At 38.1% G+C, this 25,936-nt stretch overlaps 2 protein-coding genes across 8 annotated transcripts in view; one reads left to right on the top strand and one right to left on the bottom strand.

The window, feature by feature from the left end:
* Nucleotides 1-14,320, top strand: part of KAT6B (lysine acetyltransferase 6B) — a 116,987-nt gene extending 102,667 nt beyond the window's left edge. For all 7 annotated transcript variants that reach the window (XM_035329725.1, XM_035329723.1, XM_035329722.1 and 4 more), the window contains 5 exons: nucleotides 3,143-3,374; nucleotides 5,555-5,714; nucleotides 6,339-6,605; nucleotides 7,893-8,196; nucleotides 10,168-14,320. In XM_035329725.1, coding sequence (XP_035185616.1) covers nucleotides 3,143-3,374; nucleotides 5,555-5,714; nucleotides 6,339-6,605; nucleotides 7,893-8,196; nucleotides 10,168-12,653 — 3,449 coding nt within the window. In that variant the 3' untranslated portion in view covers nucleotides 12,654-14,320. The remainder of the gene's footprint in view (nucleotides 1-3,142; nucleotides 3,375-5,554; nucleotides 5,715-6,338; nucleotides 6,606-7,892; nucleotides 8,197-10,167) is intronic.
* A 5,083-nt stretch (nucleotides 14,321-19,403) lies between these two features.
* The window catches only part of LOC118168945 (dual specificity phosphatase DUPD1), a 23,498-nt gene continuing 16,965 nt past the window's right edge, over nucleotides 19,404-25,936 (bottom strand). The window contains exons 3-4 of the mRNA XM_035329783.1: nucleotides 25,201-25,421; nucleotides 19,404-20,449 (exon numbers count right to left, since the gene is read on the bottom strand). Of these exons, the coding sequence (XP_035185674.1) occupies nucleotides 20,202-20,449; nucleotides 25,201-25,421 (469 nt within the window). The 3' untranslated portion in view covers nucleotides 19,404-20,201. The remainder of the gene's footprint in view (nucleotides 20,450-25,200; nucleotides 25,422-25,936) is intronic.

Below are 25,936 nucleotides of genomic sequence, written 5' to 3'. Positions count from 1 at the left end.
TTTTTTTTTTGTCTTTTAAATTTTTTTGATATGATCATTTACATGCCCAGATGAGCAGACAGACAACTCTGTTTTTCTGTCTTAACTCTTAAATATATAATATATATATATATGTATGTATGTATATGTATGTATGTATATATATGTATGTGTATATATGTATGTGTATATGTATATAATATATATATATATGTATGTATTTTTAGCATACAGTCTGACTTCTTTACCAATGGGTGCTGGGGAGGAGCTATATTTTGTCCTCTGAATGTTGCCATTGTTCATAGTTGCAAGTTAGGTGTTATGGTTTGAGAGGTTTTTCAGGTTTTCACTTTGAGGCTATCCGTTATTAAGATTAGGTAGACACAGTGACGCTGGGGGTATGTGTTTAACAGGGACGTATTGTACTCATTTCAGATGCTTCAGGATAGATACACGAGCTATCAAGATCATTGTTTTTTATTTACCTGCAACTTAGATCAATTATTTGGCGTCTCTTTGGTAAGTTTAATTTAATAGATGTCATGCAATTCACAGAATCTTAAAAGAGAAACTTTCCTTCAGTGCCTGTTACACGTAACTAAGACTGTTAGCTCAGGTCTATATTTCTGATTCTGTAGAGTATCTGTGTCTTGGTTAAGTGTATGTTGTATTGTAGGAAGGTAGAAGGAAAAATACCAACGCATGTTATTGCCGTGTAGGATACATTTTAATACTTCAATGTAGAATATGTCAAAATGACCATTGAGAGCTAATCTCTTAAGTCCCTAACCACTGGAAGGATCAGATGTGCAAGGGTATATTAGTAAAGCTCTAAAGCTATTTGCAGTTGCCTAGTTAATAACAGTAAACTCTTGATAGTGGTTTCTTCAGTCTTGTTAGATGTTTATCTAGGAGGTGTAGTTACAGCCTTTTTATTTATGAGAAAAATGGAAAGAGAGGAAGCTTACAGATACTTGCTATTAGTGCCCAAATTTTCTTGAATGTTAAGTTGGTAGTTTAAACTGTATAGTTACTTGAAGTCAACTGTAAGTTCTCTTGATGGAATTCTTTTAAAATCTAGGTACTTCACCCTGTCTTTTTCTTTACTGAGACTCCTGTCATGATTTGTACTGCTGCATCTTTTTCTGTAGGCAACGACTTCTTGGTATAGAGCTCATCTTTTGAAGTTGTAAACAAGATGATCCAAAATTGGTACAAGTAAAACTCTTCACACAATTATACAGAGTGGGCTATACATACAGTCTAGGTCTCCTTTTGTGCATTTGGAAGTAGAACAACAATTCTTCAACCTAGTCAAGATGTAATCTGTTTTTGAATGTGAATGCTCTTGTCAACAACAGTTACAGTTAGTACTAAGATGCATTATCCAACTACAAAGTTTTCATATGCTGCCACTTGAAATGTTGAAGTACCTTCCTTTTTTTGAGGTCCAAGGTAGTGTTTCCTCTGTAAGACAGAATAAATTTACTTGCTGAATTTCCAGTAGTACCTTACAGATATTGGCAGGCTTTATGTAGGCTTCTATGTGCCTATGTAGAAGTAGGCAGATGTGGGATGGCATTCCTCTTGAAGTGCTAGCACCTTATTGTAAGTCACTCTAATGGATATGAACATGACGCTATGTATTCCAGTTTGCATGTTGCTAGTGGTCACTTGGAAAGTAGTACTATAATTGCTTCTCTGTTTAAACATTTTTATGCAAACTGGAGGTTAGACTATGATGGCCACTCAACATGTGTTTTCAAATTCTGTAGCATACCTTTTGTGTTGTCCCCCCAAAAGTGAAGACATTTGTTTCAGGCTGAGTGAAAATACATGTGTGCATTTTATTTTTAGCTATAAATAGGTGTATGTGTATATCTGCATATATAAATGCGCGTGCCTATGCATACAATGTATATATAGTAGAACATGCAGCAAAACATGGAAACAGACACTGCTTCACTCAGCTGGGTGTTAATCATATATTTTAAATTTGTAGTGAAGTTGGATACAAGACACTTTGTGGGAGAAACAGTCACGAGGATTTGCGTAACAAATATGACATGGATGTGTTGCGTATGTTTAAAGCAATCTTTTAACAATTAAAGGAAGGATTCCAACTTTTTAAAGTAAACTTTTCAGAAGAACATTGGTTGATGAAAATGGTATATGTTGGTGGACTCCAGGCGACTTGGAGTAATGTAATTCCATAAGCATCATGTCCTAGCTTATGATGGAAAAAGCACTACATAAGCCTGGTTTTCTTAAGACCCATATTTTGGTAGCATTTGTAATGGCACAGTGCAGAATATTACCATGGAGAGATAAAATACTCAAGAAGGATACGTTTTATTAATTGTGTTATTTTCTTCTTTCTCCTGAATTAGTTTTAATGGTGGCAAATACCAGAGTTCTTCTGTTATCTCCAAGCAGGTGTGTTCTACTTTGAAATGTAAAAGCTTTTTAAAGCTGAAGACAGTTGAAAAGGACATATTACGTGTATAGAATCTCAAATGAGGATGTATGTTAGATATAGGAAAATTAATATTATGTAGTAGCTGATGTTAGTTGTGAAGACTGCACACTGGAATTATGTGAATGCTCTTGAACATGAATTAAGGGAGATATTTTTTTTGATTGCTTCTAAGTAATTCTAGTAATTCAGCTTGTAAATTATATGTCACTTCAAATACAATAACTAACTGTTTAATCAAAAACTTATGTCACTTGAGGCTTCATGAAGAAAACTGACCCAACTGGTGCTACCCATGACAGCTCCTGTTGAGATACTTATGAAAATTCTTGGCTTCAGTGATGTAAAAGTTTCTGAAAAGGCCAGACACCTCATTTAGAACATGTATGATGAGACCTGCTGAAACATGTTGCCTTACTTTCTTCCTTTCCTTATGATTAGAAAGGGGCTTTTGTTTGATTCTCATAATGCAATGTTTGAATCTCTTAAAAAAACTTAATCTTTTTAAATGTCATTATAATTACGAAAAACAATCTCTTTTGTGGATAGGATTTATTTAATTGCAAGTGCTACCAATAATGTAATCAGTTATGCTGAGCTCTCTATTAATACCAACTTTCTTAAAGGGTAGTTTAAATTCTTTAGTTATGATCTCTTAGTAAGATATTTTGTTTCTTTTCATTCTAGGCTATTTACTTTCTAGAAGAGAGGGTCAAGCAGGATCCCCTGAAAAGCCGTTGTCTGATCTGGGTCGTCTCTCATACTTGGCTTACTGGAAAAGTGTAATTTTAGAATACCTTAACTGCCACCATGAAAAACAAATCAGCATCAAAGGAATGAGTCGAGCTACGGGAATGTGTCCACATGATATTGCCACAACCCTGCAGCAGCATAGCATGATAGATAAAAGAGAAGATAGGTCAGTGAATCTTAAATTTTAAAAAAAATGATGAGACAAAATACTTACTTGCTCTGCATACAAAGCATGTGATATAAAAAAAGGCCCATGTAAAATTCTGACTTTAAAATGAATAACAATCTTACTGAAGGAGTCAGTAAGGCCGGATCATTTTAATGAGGTCCTGCATAAAGACTTTATTTTCCATAGCCAAATGGTGTTTTTTGGATCCTCTTTCATGTTAATTGTTGTTAGAAGGGTGTGGAGAGCTTGAAACATTTTCAGTGAAGAATTTGGTTTCATTCAATATCATTATCTGTAAGTACAATTCCTGACTGTTGCTTTGCAAATAGATTGCTTTGAATGCCAATGAGGGAAAGATCTGGTTTTGTGGGTGGCAGCCTCTCTCTACAAAACCCGTTTTTCAGTCATTACTGAATTTCACAAAACTCATAGGATTGGGTCAGCTATTCATGAAGTCCTGCCCAAGGTACTGGGAATACAAACCTTTTTTTTTTTAGGGTTTATATTTAATGCTATGATCAGTATTGAAAGTTAATGCACTGAGAAGGTGAGTTCCTATTTTGTGAATGTCATCTTTCTTAATGATCTTGATTGCTGTTTTAAACGGTGAGTGATTTTATGTATCGCATTTTTTAATTTTAATCTTTTTTTTTTTTTTTGTATAAAATGCCTTAAATGACTTTCAGTGGTATTTGTGTTTCTCAAGACCTTAATTCTTTCTGGATAGTCCAATCATGGAAACATAATTAAGTGAAATTGCCTTGCAAAACAGTGAGGTGCCAAGAAATAAAATGAAGATCACAGATTAGCTCAGCCTCAGTAACTTTTATGTGCACCAGTACTAGTATTCAAAACTAGTAAGTTTTGAACTGGTAAGAATGCAAGTATTCAAAAAGGAGATTGGCCTACAGGATGGTGTTATGAGAGTGGTTTAGAAGGCTGTCATTAGATTAAAACCTTAATTTTCTGGGGTGCTTATTTGTAGTCAACCTGACTACAAAAAAACAAACAAACAAACAAAAAAACACAAAAGTTTGGGACAAAAGTATTTTATAAGAGAAATAAATATGTATTAATTACTTGTGTGAAACTTGTGCCCTGTCACAAATTACTATGGGCTTTGAATACTGACATCCAGTTAGAAAATAATGCTTTTTCATCTACAGAATTCAAATTACTTTATAAACACTGTCAGTTAGTTTTTTTTTTCCACGGGTAGTAAAGCTTAGACAGGGACATGAACTGACCTGGCTAAAGGTATCCAGGTCAGTGGCTGAGCCAGGAAAATAAATCACATCTTTGAAATGCCTGTCCAGACATTTACCATGGGAGTCAGGTATGGCTCCTTATTATATCCTACATTCAATTCATTTTCCTTACATTGGTGAGGTAGTGGTTTGTCACAGTTCTGCAAAAAATGTTCACCCGGATATGATTTTTTTTCCCAAGTATTCTCTTGGTGGAAAGTAATGCGGTCACTTAATCTTTTTTTTTTTTTTTTCTTTTTTTCTTTTTTTTCTTTTTAAGCCTTCAAAATCCTTGCTTAAAAGAAGTTTAAACTTCTATAGTTATTTACTTTATAACAGGATACTTCAGCGGAGTATGTGCTAGCATACTGCTATTATGTTAGTCTTTGTCTACATTTGATATGCTGCTTCATAATAATTAGGAAGCTGTTTTCTACTGCATCAGCATAAGACTGAGGTACATTTTTATGTTTTGTTAGAAGACCTGTGTTTATAACTTGCTTTCTTGTCCAGTTAGCTGCCATCTTCAGTTACAGTATTAACAAGTTCCTCATTCTTTGCTTCATGATCCACAGTGTTTTCTGTTTTTATTTGTATGTCATATTAAAATTGGAAACTGCTCTGGCAGAGTGAAGGGCCTACACTAAACCTACTGCATGTATTTAGACTGGTTTACTGTAACAACTTAACTTTTCTTCACTAGTGATGTTTAGTGTCGAGTTTTCGTTTCATCAACTGTTGTTCCCTTACTTTTCTTAGAAAACAGTCAGCAGTGTGTGTTATCTATGTACGTTAGCTGATTTTTAGTTTGATTAATCTGTTGCTTTACCAGTTTATTTTCACAGGTTATTGTGCAAAATGATTTAATCTGTAGGAATATTGTTTTACATGATCACTTTCTAAAATAAAATACTGTTTATTGGATTGTAGGTTTGTAATTATTAGAAGGGAAAAGCTGATTTCAAGTCATATGGAGAAACTGAAAGCAAATCCACGTATTAATGAAGTAGATCCTGAAAGCTTGAGGTGGACTCCTCTGTTAGTTTCTAATGCTGCAGTTTCTGAAGAAGAGAGAGAAGCAGAAAAGGAGGTAATAGCAGCAACTTTTTTTTTCTGAATTTCCTTTCTTTTCAATTTCATTATTCCCTAATATTCAACAGTAGGCTACCTTAAATAGAGCAGTTGTAATTTTGTCCTTTGCCTAATTGTGGAGGATACTGATTATGTTGTAATGCACAGTTTTGGAAACTGCTCAGCAAGACATGGTAACTTCTGGGGGGGATGAATATTAAAACTTAAAAACGTGAATCTCTTGTTGTGGAGCTGTATTTACCACTCCTGAGGTAGTCGAGGAGCATGTAATCAGATCAAATTTGGTGCAGAGCTCAGGGGCTGCAATGTCAATCGATTCTTTGTGTTATGAACTTGCTCAAAGTGATCCATGTCAGTGGGCATGTAATGTAGTGCTAAAGGACTTAAATCAATTCGCTGCATCATTAATAGTGCTAAATATCCCATGAAATGCAATCTTCTTTGGTTTGTTATCCTAACTGTTGTAAAGGAGCCTACTAGATGATTCAGCTGAAATGTTGTTGCTAGGTTAGCCAGCAGTGCTAATCAGGGTTGACTTATTGTAACTCTTTAGCAGAACGTGAAGGATATGGCTAAGTAAATGCTGTTTCAGTGACCCGTTATTTTAACCTCAACCCTTCAGGCTGAGCGTCTGATGGAGCAAGCTAGCTGCTGGGAAAAGGAAGAGCAAGAAATATTCTCCACAAGAACTAATAGTAGGCAATCACCTGCAAAAGTACAATCTAAAAATAAATATTTGCGATCTCCAGAAAGTGTGGCAGTGGTGGGGGAACGAGGGCAATCCACAGAGCAATCTAAGGAGAGCAGCGAGGAGGATGGTGGGGATGAGAATCAGCAGAGTTCGCCTCCCCGGCTGACAAAGCCACAGTCGCTGGCCATAAAAAGAAAGGTGTGTTACTCAGTGGTTTGAAATTGTCATTTAATTCTGATTTCAATCATAGCGTTATCATCACAATAACAGCCTATTTTGTTTAGAAGTATTTAATAGACTGTTTTAGTTCTTTTCTGTATCGTTAGAGCACTGAATGCTTCCTGTACTTGCTTTCTTCCCTTCCATCCAACTTTTTATCTTTTTGATTTTTTTCTTTATCTTATAAATTTGTCACATGTAAAAACATGGGTGCCACCAAAGAAATCAGAATTCGTATTTATTTTTAAACTAGTGACTGCCATCTGCTGTTGGGCATTGGTATTGATTCAATGTTTTAATGGTTTTTCCTTTTTCCCTTTTACATTTTAAGATGGACTCCAACTTGAGGGGTTTGTTTTCTTATAGTCCATTAACACAGGAAATCTGTAAGGGGAGTACTTTTTTTCCAAACAAAAAGGCAGTTATGTTTTAACCCATATTCTAATTTCAAATAAATTTAAATATTAATTTCTGCTGCAGTGTTTACATAGTCTTGAATTCTGATGAGAAGTTACCTGTTTGAATGGCTTAAATTACTGAAATAACCACCCCAAAATTTTAAAACACCTGATTTAGCACATGTGTTTAGGTGTCTTTAGTGAGAATTAGGGAATTGGAGTCTCTTTGTTTTTATTTTAGATTAACAGACTTCAAAGAAACTATGAATCTCTGAGAAATATAAATGCATAGCAATAGAAATAAAAAAAAAAGATAACTTGCTTTATAGCAGCTAACTGTGGGATTCTTTAATGTACTGGTAAGACCAATGTGAAGCTTGAGGTGCATTCCTTTGCTTTTACTTTTTTTTTTTAATTTATGTGTTTTTTTTGTTTTGTTTTGTCTTTGTTTTTGTAAAATAGAAAACAGAAATACAGAAAAAAAATCTGATACTTGTGAATGTTCTTGGATTCTAAATCTACAGTGGAAAATCTTGTAAATACAATTTATTTAGTACTTCTGTGAATGTTATTTAACAGAAGTAGAACGTAGAAACCACCGTTGTATGAAGAAACTTATAGTCCTCATTTTTCACCTACAAAAGGGTTTGTGTGTGTGCATAAATACATACCTGTTTTAACTGTGTATACTTTAGACATTTTACCCATGGAATCAATCTACATTTGCATTTGATACCATGTAAGATGTTTTGGAACGAGTAAATTGATTAATGTGAACTCACTTAACATAAATGTCTTTACTAGTGTGCCGAGTCAACTGACAAAACAGGAATGTAGGAAGAGTTATATTTGTGGAATTATTTTTCAGAGACCTTTCCTACTGAAAAAGAAAAGAGGCCGTAAACGCAGAAGAATTAATAGCAGTGTTACAACAGAGACAATTTCTGAAACAACAGAGGTGTTGAATGAGCCATTTGATAACTCAGATGAGGAACGCCCCATGCCACAGCTAGAACCTACCTGTGAGATGGATGGGGAAGATGATGACTTGAAACCTGTAATTAGAAAAACTTTTGAGTATCAGTCTGGGCAGCAGAAACAGGAGAAGGAGGAAGAGCAGAACAAGGAGGAGAGAGACATTCGTTGTTACAGGAGTGATGACAACTGTACAAGTAAGCTGAAAATGTTCTTATCTTAACAAAATTAATATGTCATGTGGGTTTCAAAGGAAATGTTATTTTTGTCATAAATAGGAAAGTTATAAAAAAAAAAAAAGTTGTTTGGTTATTTTGATCTTAAAATCTTATTGTAATGATTTCTGCTGAGAGGTGCTACTGGAGCCATTAATCTTCCATAATTTATTAGAATTTGGTGGCGGCTTCTTTTTTTGTTTGTTTCTGTAGTTTGCCTTTTTTTTTTTTTTTTTTTTTTTTTTTTTTTTTTTTTTTTTTTTTTTGCTATCCCAGAATGATTAATGCTATAATATTTTTTGTTCAGAAAAAAAAATTCCAGTCTGAAAGTCAGACTGGAGTCCATGCCATGTTGCCAAAAATAACTTCTCTGTCCCTGCAACAGGGCACTTCATACTCCACAGAGCAAGGGTATCTAATGTTATCTAACCTTGTTTTTGTATCTTGGTAAAAGATAGAAGCAAAAAGGAAGATCTACATTACAGAAATATCTTTCTGTTCAGCATTGTTGGTAATTCAATGAAATGTCTGTAGTTTCTGGGGAACAATGTGTCCTCATCTGCATTCAGTACTGCGGTACCTGTTTTTATCCCCACAAAAGAGATGGTTTAAACTGTTTATCTAGTTTGATTTCAAACATATTTCCTGGCAGAAAAACTAATGGATGGACAGTGTAACTACTAATGAGCTATTCTAAATGTATGCTCATCCCTTGACCTCCTGGCTCTCAAATTACATTTGTAAGTTTTAATTCCAGAATGAATGACTAGATTCTTAGGGCTACCTATTTTCTTTAAGAAGCCAGTGGGTCCTACTTCCATGTTTTTGTAATTACATGGAAGGTTTAATCTTTGTGATCCTCAGTTGAGGGATCATCCACTAATTTCTGTTTTAAAACAGCTTTTGTGCAACTAGAACAGCCATGCTTATGAGTGTTGTTGCTGTTACAAACCAGTCCGCAGGTACATTAGAATATTACCACTTTTTCATGCTTCTTAGTAGGACTTGATTAAACCAGTAGCAGCAAATTCAGTGTTCTAGCTATGTCCCAGTGATCAGGTTTGCACTTTGCTAATGAAACTGATACTGTATATTTGTCCATGGACCATATCATTGCATTAATTGACTGTAGTAGTGTTATAGCACTACAGTGAGAGGCAGAAATCAGCAAAGGAGTATCACTGAAGCCTTTACACTCCCAAGTGCAGCATGGTGTATCTTGAGAATTCACACCTTTTTCTGGTATATATGTAAATGGTACCTAGGGAGAAAGAAGAGAAGAGTGATTGTTTGGAGAGGATTTTTAATAGTCAGTGGATTAATTTAGTGTTCTGATGTGCTCTATGTTTAATTTCAATTATCTTTTGGCTTTCGTCATATGTTATGAGTTGTGCCATGATATGCTGCCCTGAGAAGATACTTTTGAATGAACCACCTTTTTTCAGTGTTGGCACTAAGGCATGATTAGATGCTTACTCTAGCCTGTCCTCCAGAATGGTCAAACAGGTGACTCCAGACTCTCACATTCCTACTGTCAAAACAAAACAAAAACAAAAACCCAAAACACATTAGCTTCATGTCTATATAAAGTGATCACAGAGCTCTTATTCTAAAAATAAAGGTTAATAATCACGTCCTTGGATGATATGTTTGCTTTAGTTTACATGTGGTGTGATTTAAATCTCTAGGGTTCTTTTAGCATATAAATGGTGGTTCTAATAGTCACTGTTAAAAGGCCACCAATCAAGAGGCACTTTACATATCTGTGTAAGTGTGTTTGAGCTGTGCTTATTATGTATTTCTTTTGTGGTATAAGATCTGTTTATAACTCTCATTCCAGAGTTTTTTAATGCATTTTGAGTTCATAAATTACTTTGGGTTTATGTTTGAAAGTATTGATTCATTAGTCTGTGCAAGCTAAGATGTTTCTTTTGTCTCTGTTGCCTCCCAAAGATAATACAGACGATGTAGCTGTGTTGGAAGAAAGCACTAAAGACAATCTTGAACCTTTAAAGAGTAAGCAGGGTTGGCCTAAAGGAGTTAAGCGTGGTCCATCTAAATGGAGGCAAAACAAAGAAAGAAAACCTGGCTTTAAGCTTAATTTATACACTCCACCTGAGACTCCTATGGAGCCTGACTATCAGGTGCTGGTAGAGGAACAAAAGGAAGTAGCTGAAGATAAGCCCTGCCTAGTTCCTGCTGTTACAGAGGAAGAGATTAAAGAGCCTGCTGAAGGATTACCACCACCAGATGATAAGGTAAAAGAGGTAGAACCTGAACCTCTGCATCCATCCAGTGAAACCTTTGAAAAACAAGAAAATGATATAGTGAAAGCTGGGGAAGACGAAAGGAATGTAGAAGAAACTGGAATCGATTCAAAAGATGAAGAAAAAGACAAGCCAGATGAGGCTTTTCTGCAAAAAGAAGAGTCCGTGCACTTGGATGATCATGAGGAAGAAGAAGAGGATGACGAAGAACCTTCTCACAATGAGGATCATGATGCAGATGATGAGGACGATAGCCACATGGGTTCAGCAGAAGTGGAGAAAGAGGATTTGCCTGGTGAAGCTTTCAAAGAAATGCTGGAAACACAACAGTCTTTTTTAGACGTAAATGTTCAGACTGGTAATTCAAATCAGGAGGACTTAATGAATTGTAGTGTTGACCTTGCAGCTGATGAGTGTGAAAGTGACCAGAAAGAAGTAACTACAGATTCAGATCCAGTGCCGGAATCTGATGATGATCATGCAGATAACAATCAGGACCAAAAAGCTGATGAAGAATTACATTCCGATTTCAAGGGAGAGAGTACTGAGACCATGGAGATTGATTCTGAGACTGTTCAAGCAGTACAGTCTCTAACCCAAGAAGCAAGTGAACATGAAGATACATTTCAGGATTGTGCAGAAACTCAAGAGGCCTGTAGAAGTTTGCAAAACTATGCCCATACCGACCAAAGCCCCCAGATGACCACGCTGGATGATTGTCAGCAGTCTGACCACAGTAGCCCTGTTTCTTCTGTGCACTCTCATCCCAGCCAGTCAGTTCGTTCTGTTAATAGTCCAAATGTTGCTCCATTAGAGAACAACTACGCTCAGATCAGCCCAGATCAAAGTGCCATTTCTGTGCCGTCTCTACAGAACATGGAGACCAGTCCAATGATGGATGTTCCCTCAGTTTCTGATCATTCGCAACAAGTTGTGGATAGTGGGTTTAGTGATTTAGGAAGCATTGAGAGTACAACAGAAAACTATGAAAACCCAAGCAGTTACGATTCTACAATGGGCAGTAGTATCTGTGGAAACAACTCTTCACAAAACAGTTGCTCATACAGTAGCCTTACGTCTAGTAACCTAACACAGAGCAGCTGTGCAGTGACACAGCAGATGTCTAACATCAATGGAAGCTGCAGTATGATGCAACAAACAAATATCAACTCCCCTCCCACTTGTAATGTAAAATCTCCCCAGGGTTGTGTTGTTGAAAGGCCTCCAAGCAGCAACCAACAGTTATCTCAGTGCAGCATGGCCGCTAACTTTACACCACCTATGCAGTTAACTGAAATCCCTGAGACTGGCAATGCCAACATTGGCTTATACGAAAGAATGGGTCAGAGTGAATTCGGACCGGGGCATTACTCTCAGCCATCGGCCACCTTCAGCCTTGCCAAACTGCAGCAGTTAACTAACACGCTTATGGATCATTCCTTGCCTTACAGCCATTCAGCTGCTGTAACTTCCTATGCAAACAGTGCCTCTTTGTCCACCCCCCTAAGTAATACAGGGCTTGTTCAGCTTTCTCAGTCTCCACATGCTGTTCCTGGAGGACCCCAAGCACAGGCTACCATGACCCCTCCCCCTAACCTTACTCCTCCTCCCATGAATTTGCCACCTCCCCTTTTGCAGCGTAATATGACTTCATCGAATATAGGAATATCCCACACCCAAAGACTGCAGACTCAAATGGCCAGCAAAGGTCATGTTTCCGTAAGAACCAAATCCACACCTCTGCCACCTGCTGCAGCAGCTCATCAGCCCCAAATTTACGGGCGTGCTTCACAGACTGTGGCCATGCAAGGGCCCGCGCGGACCTTAACAATGCAGCGTGGTATGAACATGAGCGTAAACTTGATGCCAGCCCCAGCTTATAATGTCAATTCAGTGAACATGAATATGAATACCCTTAATGCTATGAATGGTTATAGTATGTCCCAGCCGATGATGAATAGCGGATATCACAGTAATCATGGGTATATGAATCAAACGCCCCAGTACCCTATGCAGATGCAGATGGGGATGATGGGAACTCAGCCATATGCACAGCAGCCAATGCAGACAGCACCCCACAGTAACATGATGTACAGCCCTCCAGGGCATCATGGCTACATGAATACAAGCATGTCTAAACAGTCTCTTAACGGCTCCTACATGAGAAGGTAGGCCCTTTGGAGAGACAAACTACCAAACTGGCGTATTGGATTGATCTGCACAAATATCTTTTGGAGAGTACGATTTCAAAACCAGCAATTGGTGTGAATGCAAAAACATTTGTTGGCACCATTTAAAAGCTGTATGCAGCAGAAAGCCTTATACAAGTTTTTCTTTTTTCCTTTTTTTTTTTTTTCTTTTCATTTTTTGCTTTGAATTTGTGGGATTTTCCTTTTCTTCTGTTTTCTTTGGGGGGAACTAGGTGGTTTTCCATTTTTTATTTTTTTATTATTATTTTTTTTGGTTTATTTCACTGAGCTTGAAGTTTTCTGGAAAGGAAGAACTCTTTCTATGAACTGCAATTACACAGCAGCTGATGGTTCAGAGCCATTTTATGTGCCTGCTCCCATTAAAAATGTGGATAAATAGACTCCAAAACTATCAGACAGTACTGAATCTTGAGCTTTTCTCTCTCCTTTCCCCACATGTAAATGCCTTTTAGCAGTTCTTTTATTGTATTATTTTGTTTCTGAAGGTGACACTTCCGCATGCCGCTAATGTCTTTGTTAGTGACAGTGCATTTTGTAGTACTGTACAAGTGTTGTGCTTAACAGTAAGCCATTTCTTAATTTTTTTGCCTTGATTAGGTTACCCTAGTTTGAGGGTAAAAAAACAGAACTATATTTTTGTTAATTATAAAACTTGTAAAAAATAATAAAAAAAGCTGCAAAAGCTATTCACATTTTGGTTAGTTCAAAGGGTTTTATTGCTGTATGTTTAGTGTAAAGTTGAGACTCTCTTCCATTTTGGTGACCAGTTTCTTTGGGGCTGGGATAGGGAAAAAGGCAGCTTTCTGTTTTATATATACTGTTTTGGGTTTTTGTTGATTGAGACATCTCAGTGTTTATTTGTCAAGTTTTGAAACACTTTCATATATGTCCAAATACTTGGCAGGATTTAAAAAAAAAAAAAAAAACGTAGTGAATTTGGTGTAAAGTTGCTATTTTATGGAAATGCCTCTAACTTTACATTTTCATTCCATCTGTAGATTTTTCTATCTTTATAAAATATTGGAGTTATTTTTTAAGGGAAAAAATAGAGCAGTAGCGTGTGAATAGCTCAAACTAAGCTTACAGATCGCATGTAAAAAGGCAAAAGTTATTTGTGTCTGTTTATATTGCTTCCTTTTTTGTAGCCTTTGTACCTGTACAGAGTGACTGTAAGGGCCGAGCAGAAGAGGCTTGATACATGTAAAAATAGGACCCAGTGACACTCTTGTATTTATCTGTTATCTTTTTAGTCAGTCACTTAAAACAAAACAAAACAAAAAGCCCACAATGAAACACCCAAGAAACAAAAATAAAAACTGCAAAAAAAAATCCCCCCCAGCTGTACATTTTAACATAAAATAAATTATGATGAGCCATTTTTAGCCTCTTGTGTCTTGTCATAGTTTGATGTTGCATGGGAATTACCTCCTGAAACAGTGTTTGTTACAGTGCTTTCACATGCTTGATCTAAAGCCCATTAAAGTTGATGGGGTTTGGATTAGGCTGTTAGAGCCGAAGTGTAGGTTACTCATCATAATTGCATACACCTTGTGAAAATAAAGAGTATCTAAGATTATTTTTTTTAATAATCTTAATAAAATATTGAATAAATATGTATTTAATACATTACAAGGTTGTCAATATTTAATGCATGAAACTTTTTTTCCTATAGAAATTGTTAATATGTATGTAAAAGGGTATATGACAATGAACGTGATACTTGGATTGTTAATGATGTTAATGATAGACCTGATCTCTTCCTTTTATCATTGCTGTGTTACAAGGTGATACAAATCTTGCTTAGAACCTTTGTGTTCTGCATGTATATCTATACACACACACACATGAACACTTTTAGTCTGGCAATAAGTCTGTAAAAATTAAGAAGGCTATCTATACATGGACTTCTTGAGCGCACCAAGTTTAAATCAGTGTTTGCGAATCTGCATCAGAAAAAAAATCTCTTAAGAATTTTTCAAAATCCACCCAAAGTGAATGTTGCCACTGAATCCCCCTCCACCCCACTAACGTTGCAGGAGGGTTGCTAACTATGCTGAAAGAATAGGTCATTGTAGTTGAAAATACCATCTCCATTGTAGAATGTAAAGCAGCTGTATGTGATTCTATATGTTGAAAAGTCGAAGAAAATGTGTATTTTTTTAAACCTTTGAATTGCATGCTGTTGCCAAATGAATCTATTGATGCTACAGATCCAGACTCATTACCTGTTCAATTTAAATGTGATGGGGGCAGCAGTCTCATCTAGCAGTGGATCTGAATGGGAGATGAAGTTTCCACTCAAATAGTAATTCAGAATAGCTTTTTTAAAAAAGATTTTAGAAATCACAATATAATGAATATTTTTGTTCATGTACTTACCCTGTCACATTTGCTTTATGAAGACAGTATTCATGATACTTAGATGATCTGTGTGCCTTCAGAAATTCACTGTCACATTTTATTATGCTTAGGGAAAGGAAAGATGAACTCAACAGTGAAGGTGTAGCCTTTGAGTGTGTATAACTAGGACCTTGCATCTTGGTTGAATAACTTCATATCAAAATAGCAACATGTCTTACGGTTTTTTATTTTCATGTTTTAAAGAGTGAATATAGAAGACACCTGGGTTTTTATCTACTGCAGTTCAGTTTCAGGTTCCCAAGTCTGTAATAAACAGTCAAATCAGTTTTTGCCATTTCAGTATGTAGCAACCTGAAACAGAGCATCCTGACTCTGGCTTATTGCTAATATTCTGTATTGCAATACATGGATTAAAACTTGGGTGGAGAATGATGTACTGTGTGTTGCACAACAGGCAAGTTTCCAACATGACTTTTTATTTGAGAATGGAATTCCTTTCAGCAGGACAAATGGCTCTTCTAAATCTTTCCCCATAGTGACTGTTCAAGCTGTGAATTGCATTACTGCACTGCAATTTCTGCTTTATAAGAAGGCTGTCTCACTCTTGACAGATCTTGCTCTTGTATTGTCCGCCCATTGCAGTGTCAGTCTCGATTGTGTGCTCTAGCACCATCCCAGCTGAGAATTAGCTCTTTCTTTTAGTGTCTCAAAAGAATTCTTCACCAAGTTGTAATAAATGATTCTTGTGAAATGCAGGATGTTTCCTTGCCCATGCAGTCATAGTCTTTACATAAAGAAAAGACAGTTTGACAAGTAGAATGCTTAATACCACTGGTGGCTTGCAATAAGGAAACCAACTTGCCTCATTCTGCACGTACATTGCTTGTGGACCTGGCTTTTATGATTGTGCTGCTAGCGCTTGTTATTGTAGATCATGTTGGATGAGGTTGACCAGTGATTTGTGACCAGTGTAGCTGTACTGCAAAAGTTGCCTACTTTGCGGAATCCATGTGTTCCAGAACTTGGCTTTTTCTAATTTAGCCTAATAGATTCTGGGACACTCAAAAGATAAGGAAAAGAAACTGGGAAGTAAATACAAAGTATGTTTGCTTCAGAATTGCCTAAGTGGCATAGCTGTACCAGCAGAATGCTTCAGGCAAGACCTGGTTCTAGGAACTGTCTTTGGAGCAGAATCTTCTTCATGTGGAAGCTGATGATCACAGTATTCCTGACAGCTGCACTCTAGCCCTCTTGCAAAGACAGGAGTGGTAAGTGTTGTGGGGTTCTGGCTATCAATTCTCATAGCAGTGTACAAAATATGACCAATTTTTGACTAATTGTGTTAGAAGATGGACAACGAAAGCAGAAACAGAGGACTTCTAAAGGTATGAAACTAACATTAGTCTACTTTCAGTTCTTTGTTTTTTTGGGTATGCTTAATATGTCCATAGTAGATGGAAACAAACACTAATATACAGTGTGGTAAATAAAAAGAATGGACCTGATAGAGGTATCTGTAGTGCTTAGGATTGTCCTATTACAGTCTGTTCTGTAGAGGCTGAGACATTTAGGAGCAAGTAAACTGACCAAGATAGTAAAGATCTATGACTGTTTTTTCTTTTCTCTTCACATTACTAAGCATAGTTCTGTGTAATAAAACCATGTGTTTCCAGGGTTATTTATGACCTATGTGGAGATATCGGTCAAATCTTTTGTAGTGAAGCCCTGGTGCATGTATCAATCAAGAGCTGTTGCTTTGTGCTTTGTGGTGTGTGGAGGGAATTCATAAGAATATGTGAGTGACAGTTTTGGCTTCATCGTGACTTCAGCTGAGCCATTTAAACTCAGGGTATTTTTTCCCCAATCTACCATATATGATTAAATGAGCTTAATTAAGTGCAATTTGAACACGAAACAGTGGTGTGCCCTTACATTAGGCAAAGTATTGCCAGCAGGTCATGGGAGGTGATCCTCTCCCTCTGCTCAGCACTGGTGAGGCCAGACCTGGAGTACTGTGTCCAGTTCTGGGCTCCCCAGTACAAGAGGGACTTGGACATACTGGAAAGAGTCCCGTGGAGGGCCGTCAAGATGATGAAGGGACTGGAGCACCTCTATGAGGAGAGGCTGAGAGAGCTGGGGCTGTTCAGCCTGCAGAGGAGGAGGCTCCAGGGGATCTTATCAGTGTCTGTAAATACCTGAATGGAGGATGCAGCCAGGACTGAGCCAGGCTCTTTTCAGTGTTGCCCAGTGCTGGGACAAGAGGCAGTGTGCACAAACTGGAACACAGGAGGCTCCCTCTGAACATCAGGAAGCACTTCTGTGCTGTGTGGGTGACTGAGCGCTGGTATAGTTTGTCCAGAGAGGTTGTGAAGTTTCCTTCCTTGGAGGTCTATAAAAGCTGCCTGGATGTGGTCCTGGTTACCCATCTTCAGGTGTCCCCTGCTTGAGCAGGGGGTTGGACCAGACAACCTCCAGAGGACCCTTGCAACCTTGACCTACTTTGATTCTGTGAGATCATGCTTAAGACCTTCAAGTGGTATGTGTAGAAGCAATGAAATGCAATGTGTTATGGATATTCTTATTTTTGTTTAGTTCTATTTTCCATGTCCATGCTAGAATGACAGCTCCTAATTTCTGAGTAGCTGGGAATCCTGTCCTTTGGAAATTGTAGATCTTTTTTTTTGGTTGCTATGTCAGTGTTGCCTTTTGCCAGATGCTTAATCTGCTGTGCAGGACAAAACAAGTTGGAGCTACTTAAGAGTTTCTAGTATTTTGCTTCATATCAGTAGTTGGGAGGCTGCTGCTTGAAGGCTCTGTCAGTTTCCATGTAAAGCGTCAGAGCCCCCAGGAAATATATATATTTTTCCCACGTATTTTCACACGTCTGCAAAAGAAACACCCATCTCCAGGCCCCATAAAACCTTGTTCACATACAATTATGAATGCAAATCAGCTTCAGAGCCTCTTTCAGTTACAGCAGTCATTGAGCTATTTTGCAGGGTAGAAGAACAAATAACTTACAACTTGACTGAGGGAAATTCAAGCAGATATTTTTTGTATTTTAATAGGTCATTTGATACAGAGTTCCTGTCTGTAAGGCTAATGCTAAGAAATAGACTGCTTCCCTAGACATGAAAGTGTTCAGCTTTCTCCACCAGGGTAAATGAAAGACCAGGGCCATGTCTGAAATGCACATCAGACATAAGGCTGGGAGAGCTGTTGGATGTCTGCGCTGTGAGTTTAGTTGCAGTAGACAGTGAGGTGCTCTGAAAAGGTGCATTTAAAGGTCTTTTCAGGTAGATGGAAAAAGTTGAGGGAACCCCTTCCGAGGATTTCTGGACTACTTAAACCTATGTGATGACTGCTTGGTTATTTTTGTACTGAGAAATGGCTTCTTTTGAGTTGCCTTAGGTTTCTGTTTTAATAATCCATGTGAAAAGAGACTGACTTTATTGGAAGGCCCGGAGTTTGTGTATTCCAGTCATGAATATTTTTCATATCATCACTTTTATATTTTTTTAACAGTAGTCTAGTTGTATTTATTGTCTTCTGCTGTGTCTGAGAATTTGTGGGTAAGGTATTTATTACATACAAATACAAGCGAGAAGTTAAAAGCATTGCATTATGCATGTCTACAGCCTTGGCTGCAGTGTTACTGCTGGACATAATGAATAGAAGCCCTTCATGCTGGAGATGCTAAGCTGGTAAAGAACTATTAACATCTGCAAAAAAGGATCTCAAGTTCTGTTTTGTTCTGTTTGATTTGTCAATTAATACTCACAGAACTCAGTGGCACAATTCTGCCCCACCAGTGTGTGTGTTTTGTTTTTTAAAAAGAATCCAAGACTCCTACAGTCCTTGCTGCACCAAAATTACAGAGATTTTTCCAGCTGGTAAAGGCAAGAGCTCTCCTGTACTTTGGCTGGGTCATTCCTCTCACGCAATAGGGTAGTAAATAGCTTTTGCCTGATACATTGGATTAAGCAAAATTCCACTGGAGAGAGTGATGACTTGACCTTTTCGCTGATGGAAGAAAGGTAAACATGGTTCAATTCTGATCCTTCTCTACAATATGTTTCAAGAAGATCAAATATTGTTGAGGTGACAAAGCTCATATGTTATCTAAACACGGTTGCTGTTACATGTATCAAATAAATTGAAAAAATGTAGGTGGAAAAGTAGATCTGGTATCTCCATTTGCATATTTGGACTAATGTCAATAAATAGCCTTAGCAACTGTATTTGAGCGCAATAATGTATTGGGGTGACTAAAGCTGACATAGGAGGAAACATTTGCTAACGGTGTCTGGAAGCACAGCAGCAGCTTTCTCCTTGTTAGGTCACTGAGATAGGTTTTTTTGTTTGTTTGTTTTTGTGTGTGTGTGTGTGGCCTAGTAAATAGACTTGGATAATGTATGTGTAGGATTTCCTTAAAATTCAGGCATTTGAAGCATTTAGGAGAAACAAGTTAAAACTGAAACTGCTAAAATGTCATGCTTGTATATCTCCTTAAATTGTTACCCATTGTATCTGCTTATGCATCTGATCTTTTGAAGGATCTTGCTTTGTTTCTAGCTTGCATGTTGTGCTGCTAAGTCCATTGTGAAGACTGGATAGCTGATCCTCATCTGGAGGCTGTCTAAACACTGTGCTGCCCTAGATTATGTGAAGAAATGGGGATGCCCGGAAACAGCATAAAAAGGCAAACTCCTGGGAAATCCATCAGGACTCTGGGACTAAACACTTCATCTGTGCTGCAGCTATCTCATCAGTTTTCCTGCAAAAGCTCTTCAGGAATGGCTAGTTCTTCTATTTTAAAGGTCATGTGCTTGGACTAGCATCAGGATTTTTTGGGGTACTCAGAATAGGGTTTTGTTTAAATTGTGTCTGCTTTTGTGCTGCAAAGCCTTTACAGAGAAGATTTTATTTGTTGATCTCACAAGGAGCTGTTAAAGCTAGGATATCCTAAGAACAAGCGTTTTAAATTTGGCTTCCATTCTTTTCCCATCCTGACACCATTTGAAATGGCTGTGATGTTTTTCCTTCCAGATAACAAAAGATCCTTGTGACTGTGTGATTAACTACACCTTTTCCTCCCCTCCTTTTATGAAGTTTCTTTTCCAGTAGCACAATCCTGCCAGGAGCAACACTAGATCATGGTGCTGGTTTCATCATCATTGGATGGTAGGCTGTTTTTGGTGTTCCTCCTCTGCAGTGCCAACGCTATGTCCAGTTCTCTCAGCTGCTTCAAGAAGCCCCGGTTTGGCAAGATGCATCGGTGCCTTGATACTTGTTCAATGGCATCCACCACTGTCATGTTCTTGTAAATCATCAGGTAAGCTAAGACCAGTGTGGCTGACCGGCTGCGACCCATAGCACAGTGAACCAGGACCTTGTCTGCGGAAACAAAGAGAGATGACGCAGAGAAGAAAATGGCATGTTGTGTTTTTTGTTCTTCATGTTTTTTTTTTTTTATTATTATTATTATTATTATTATTATTATTATTTTGGTTTGGTTTTGTTTTTTTTTTGACCATGATGTTTTCTGTAGTGCCTCTGTTCTGTTTGGGGGGATGACTACCCTTACCAGCATTTTTGTAAGGTCCATCTTTTTACAGGTGGGGAAACAGGCTTTCTGTAGTACCTGAACACAGTCTACGTTGGAGATTGCCTTTTTAATCCTAAACCAGGTATCTTTGATTTTATCTCTGCAACAGTTGTTTACAAATGCTTTAGGGGCTGACAGAATTGGAAATTTTTTTGGTCTGACACCATTTTCCTTCAAGGCCTAAATCACATCACTTGATCAATTGGGCCAAGTACTTGATTTGTAACATATAGCTGACACGGCTTTGTTAAGGCTCAGTAATAATATTTTGAGGGCAGAAGGCAAGAAAGGCTGGAGACTTTAATAGACCACCAGGTGGACAGAAAGAAACCATCTCTTAAACTGCATAGAAGCTACTTTTGGGATCTTCTCTGGTTAGTGAACTGTACCCTATCATTTGGAATGACAGTAACATTTTTGTCACCCACTTCTGATTGTTTTATAGAAACACTTACTTGCAGCAGTGCCTGTTTTGTATACAGTAAATATAGAGTCTATGCTAAGATTTTTTGTTGTGTATCCGGATAAATGTGCTTCATGTTTTAGCTTTGAGACATTGCTTAGTTTAACTCGGGACCAGTGGCAGAAAGCCCTTGTTTTAATGTACTAGCAAGGATGCAGCATTCCCCATGTCCAGGGGAGGTGTGGAGGAAGAGTAATAGTAAGTGGGTTTGGGTCTGACTGACAGGTTTCAAAACACTTCAAAATATTTCCAAAATGATTCAAAGCCCTCCAGGGAGTCACACAAAGGGTTGAACTGCTGAAAAAAGTAAATTTGGAGCGCTCTGACACCCTGTTAAGATGAATTGCCACAGGAAAAAAAAAAAAAAAAGTCCTATCAGGGCCAATAATAGTTTATCTCTGTCAGTTATGCCTAGTGAGAAGTGTTAGGTACAAAGCCATGAATCCTGCCAATTTAACTCCTTTGCTTCCAGGCACAAGAGGATGTGTTGGCACAAGTAGCATTGCTGTGTAATGGATGCATCAAGAACTGCCAACACTAGAGGATTAATGGTTACAGTCTGCATCCTAATCCCAGCAGATAGTCTTAGAGGCATCTTGGCAAAATTCCAGTCTCTCTGATAACTAAAAGTGCTTCTTCCTCTCTTGGAAAATGATAATCCCTTCTATTATTACTCCAAATATTTGAAACGGATGAAAACTCTCATTTGTGTGGCCCCTCATGCTTCTATTTACAGCTTCCTACCTTGTAAATGGGTTACTGGTGAGGTGATAAAATAGAAGATAGGACAAGGAAAGCTTTACTTTTTTTTTTTTGGGGGGGGGGGGGGAAGGGATCTGGGAGAAAAATGTAGTTTCATGTTATATCAACAAAGGCAAAAAGTTGCCATACAACTTTCTGAAATGCCATTTGTTGTAGGAAAATGAAGATCTTGCTTTTTTTGTGTATGTTCAAAGTCTGACTGCCTACTGTAGCAAAATGCTGGTACTATTCTGCAAAGCCATAGCCCTTCTGTCCTGCTCTGTGGTCTCTTCAGTTTTGATGGTAAGGACCAGTCTAAGTCATCTTTCCCCAAGAGGGAATCCTCCAGCAGTCTTTCTGTGATTTTGGCCAGTTATATTTGGTTGCACCTTGGAGGACATAAAATAGCAGTATGTAGAGCCAGAGGTCTGCTGAGTGGTGACAGGTCCCTGAACTACTCTTGTCACTTAGCTTGGGCTTGTGCTTCTTGAAAAACTGTCTAGATGTAGCATTTACTTTCTAGAGCCACATGGAGTGATAAATGTTGAGGTGTCTTTGTTAAAATGCTTTAGGTCTTTACATCTGTCTCATGTTTTCTTCTCACATTGCTTTTATTTTTTTAATCCATCTCTAAGGTAATTTTTGCCACGACATCTTTACATGAAAAGAAAATCCTATTCTTTTCCATTTTACATTTTGAGGAACAAAAGCATCAAGAAAATTAGTACTAAATCTGCAGCATAGAAGGGAACTTAGAAGTCCCTTAAAATAGTGCCTTTCCTTTTATACCAGCCTCCCGGGTATAAAATTTTAAGCTGTCCTAAGTCCTGAATTCTGTGTTTTGGGAAATCTTTATGCACAGCTGAAGGATAGCATGCATGATTGTGAACAGTTTGAGTTTGCCTCTAAAGTTTGCTCTTCTGGCTGAGCTATTTTCATCTTTCTTACATCCATCTGCCCATGCTCAAAGTCTGCAAATACTGCTCTCATGAGGGAGCTTCTTAACCATGACAAAAATTTTGAAGTTAGAGTCAGAGTTATCACTTTAGAACTGTTTTGGCAGCATCTAAATTGCCAGGTTTTCTGGCCTGTTGCAGAAGAAGAGGCTTCTTCATTTGTGTGACAGCTTGTTTCAACAATATTGATTATTGAGCATCTCAGCAGAAAGTGTTGTGTAAAGGCATGTAGCCAGTGTATTTGGTCACTCGGCTGGCTGTGAAGGGTACACCTCAGGCAGTGTGGTACAGTTGAAGCAAATTCATTCACACATTCTGATCAAAAGGTGGAAACGTTTTTTTTCCCTTCTTCTCTCTGTTCACGTTTCCTGAACTCTCATGCAGAGTAACTAATGACTTCATAGTAATGGGTGTAATTATGCTACTGATCAGAAGTGTTTAGCCCCAAATACTGAGTTCTGCAGTCCTATTTCATTACCAATGGGGAAAGGCACTTGGTTACTTCCTATAAAATATTATTTAGGAATCTGGATGCTTCCTGTCAGTCAGGAAGTTGCAGTTTAATAGTAGTTTCATTAGGCCCTTGAAATGCACATCTTTCTAGACAAGATGTGCATTCAGAGATAGGATGAGCAGTAGTATCTAGCTATCTGTTCCCATTGTTTAAAAACTGTGTGGATGTGGGAGTCAGTGCGCAGCTACAGAAATTACTGCAGCTGGTAAGGTCTACTTCAGTGCAGATTTTTTTCTGGTAGAAATTAATCCAGTTACTCTTTGACTTGGATCGTTTGTTTTGGTGCTGGACAGTTCTTTGATGTGGTTTTGAAACAAGAAGGTTCACACTTCCCCCTGTCCTGTCCTCCCCTGCCCCTCTAGGTATTGGGATGCAAGCTTCTTCTAGATTTTGCAGTCTCGCTTGTGCTTATTTCTGTACCTCAGTGCAGCAGACAAAGGTATTACAGGAACAGGAGAGTGATCAGAGTGAGGAAGTCTGTGTTTCTTACTTCAGCTACTCCAGTTTCATACTGACCTCTGGCCTTCAGCCATGGCTAGACACAGGTGTGTTTTAGTTATTCACTCGTTCCCAAAGGCAGTGCTTCAGACAGACTTTTTGAAATGCCAGGTACTTTTTCTTCACAAGTAAGCAAGCTCCTGAAGCTGTTTCTCTTCTATTTGGACTTTGATTTTAAAACAACTGCTTCAAGACTTTCTTCTAAACAAGGTAAAAGACTTCTGCTGTAGACTGCATTTACTGAAAGGCTAAAATTGTAAAGACCTGGCTGGCTTTTGGGGGTAAGCCAGGTAGTAGCTTGCTACAGCTGAGCTAAACAGCCAAGAACAGAAGCTGACAGGAGACTAGCAACTTGATAGGTGACTCTCTGGTATTAAGGTCTTTGTAGGTTGGCCAAGAGTCTTAAATTTCTCTGCTGGTTTCTGGTAAAATATCCTGTTGAGATAAAGTATTTGGGGGGGGGGGGGGGGGGGTGGGAAGGAGTAGGAGTGATACTGAAAGCCAGTGTGAGGCCTAGGCTTGTAGCTCTTCACATCAGTTTAAAACCTTCTGATAGAACACTGCTGGAAGTTCACAGAATCACAGAATAGTCTAGGTTGGAAGAGACCTCCAAGACCACCGAGTCCAACCTCTGACCTAACGCTAACAAATCTTCCACTAAAACATATCCCTAAGCTCTACATCTAAACGTCTTTTAAAGACCTCCAGGGCTGGTGGTTGGCAAATAATGAATTGGTGTAATCAAGCTGAGAAATAATAAAGGCTTTAACAAAATGTTTCTAGATCTCTGCTGTCAGAGCTGTTTCCATCTCCAGCTGCTCGGTAGAAGGGAGAGAGAAACCTGTGTTACAGCTTGGGGTAGAGCTGATGGCCAGGTAGGAAGGTGGGTTTTGTACGTGTCGGGAGTGAAGCTGTGGAGTGACAGCCTGAAATCTCTGCAGAAAATTTATCACCACAATGCAGCCTGTTTTCATTAAACCTTTCTTAATAGGGACTAACTTGAGGAAAAGACAGCTAATTCAGGAACCCTATGCTATGGCTGGCAGTCTCTGAGTTGTTTATGAAGGAGTCAAAGCAACAAAAAATCTCCGTTGGACAGGAGACCTTAATGCAAATTGTGATGTGGACTTCTGTCCAACAGCTTGGTGTAGGGGCTCTTGGTTTGGGTTGGTACCCTGCACTGCAGTGAGAAAGGTCCAAAATTCAGTTGCTATCACTATGCAAATAGTTTCCTTCTACTGGTTTTGAATTCTCTGTGATACTGTATTGGACTTGTTTCACTCCCAGAGATGGATGTGGTGAACTACACTTATAATCAGATGGAGTAAATACTGTCCTGTTTTTAACCAATTTCAGCACTCTCCTTACTTCTTTCATCCTGAAGCGCATTATCAATGAATTTAGAAGCGGAATAAAAGAACTGGCTGAGCTTGAAAGTGGGGAGATCATCTGCTTCCACTCCATGGTACTCCACAGCCATGTCGTGGTAATATTCTGGCCCTGTGTCCACGTTCTTCTGACCATGAGCCGCATTGAGGATGTGGGTGAAGCCTGCCTTCTCAAGACTGTAGCGGTCTAATGCAGTTTTCCTGTTAAAACAAAAATCGTCCTGTAAATGAAGAAGCTTCTAACTCATCCAGCAAGCCAGGAAAAACAACAACAAAATCTGATTTGGTATGTGCTAAGTGTTAATAAAACTGGTAATGCTTCAAAGAACAGCCATTTGCCATTGTAAAGATTTTAAGATATTGTCATTTATGGAGAATGAACCCTCTGTAGTTCATAACTATCTTTCCCAGGCCCTGGGAACACCTTAAAAATGAATTTATTTTCCTGGCACCCTTGTAACACAGGAATACTGGCTACTATCCATCCTATACAAGAAGAAACTTGAGATACTGAAAGAAATAGAATGAATTATTTAAGTTCATAAAAGCAGATTGGTGGCAGAGCTTGAAATAGGACCCATGAACGCTGATTTCCCCTTCTCTCCCATCATTTGATATTGCAGAACTAATGGAAGAGTCAGTGATATGTGAGTAGTAAGATAAAGAGTTTCTTCAAAAATAAACTCTTCATCTCTAAAAGAAGTTACTGAGCTTTC

This window comes from Oxyura jamaicensis, chromosome 6, assembly GCF_011077185.1.
Source record: "Oxyura jamaicensis isolate SHBP4307 breed ruddy duck chromosome 6, BPBGC_Ojam_1.0, whole genome shotgun sequence".
Lineage (NCBI taxonomy): Eukaryota > Metazoa > Chordata > Aves > Anseriformes > Anatidae > Oxyura > Oxyura jamaicensis.
The sequence above is the reverse complement of the archived record's forward strand: the minus strand, read 5'-3'. Positions and strand labels throughout refer to the sequence as shown.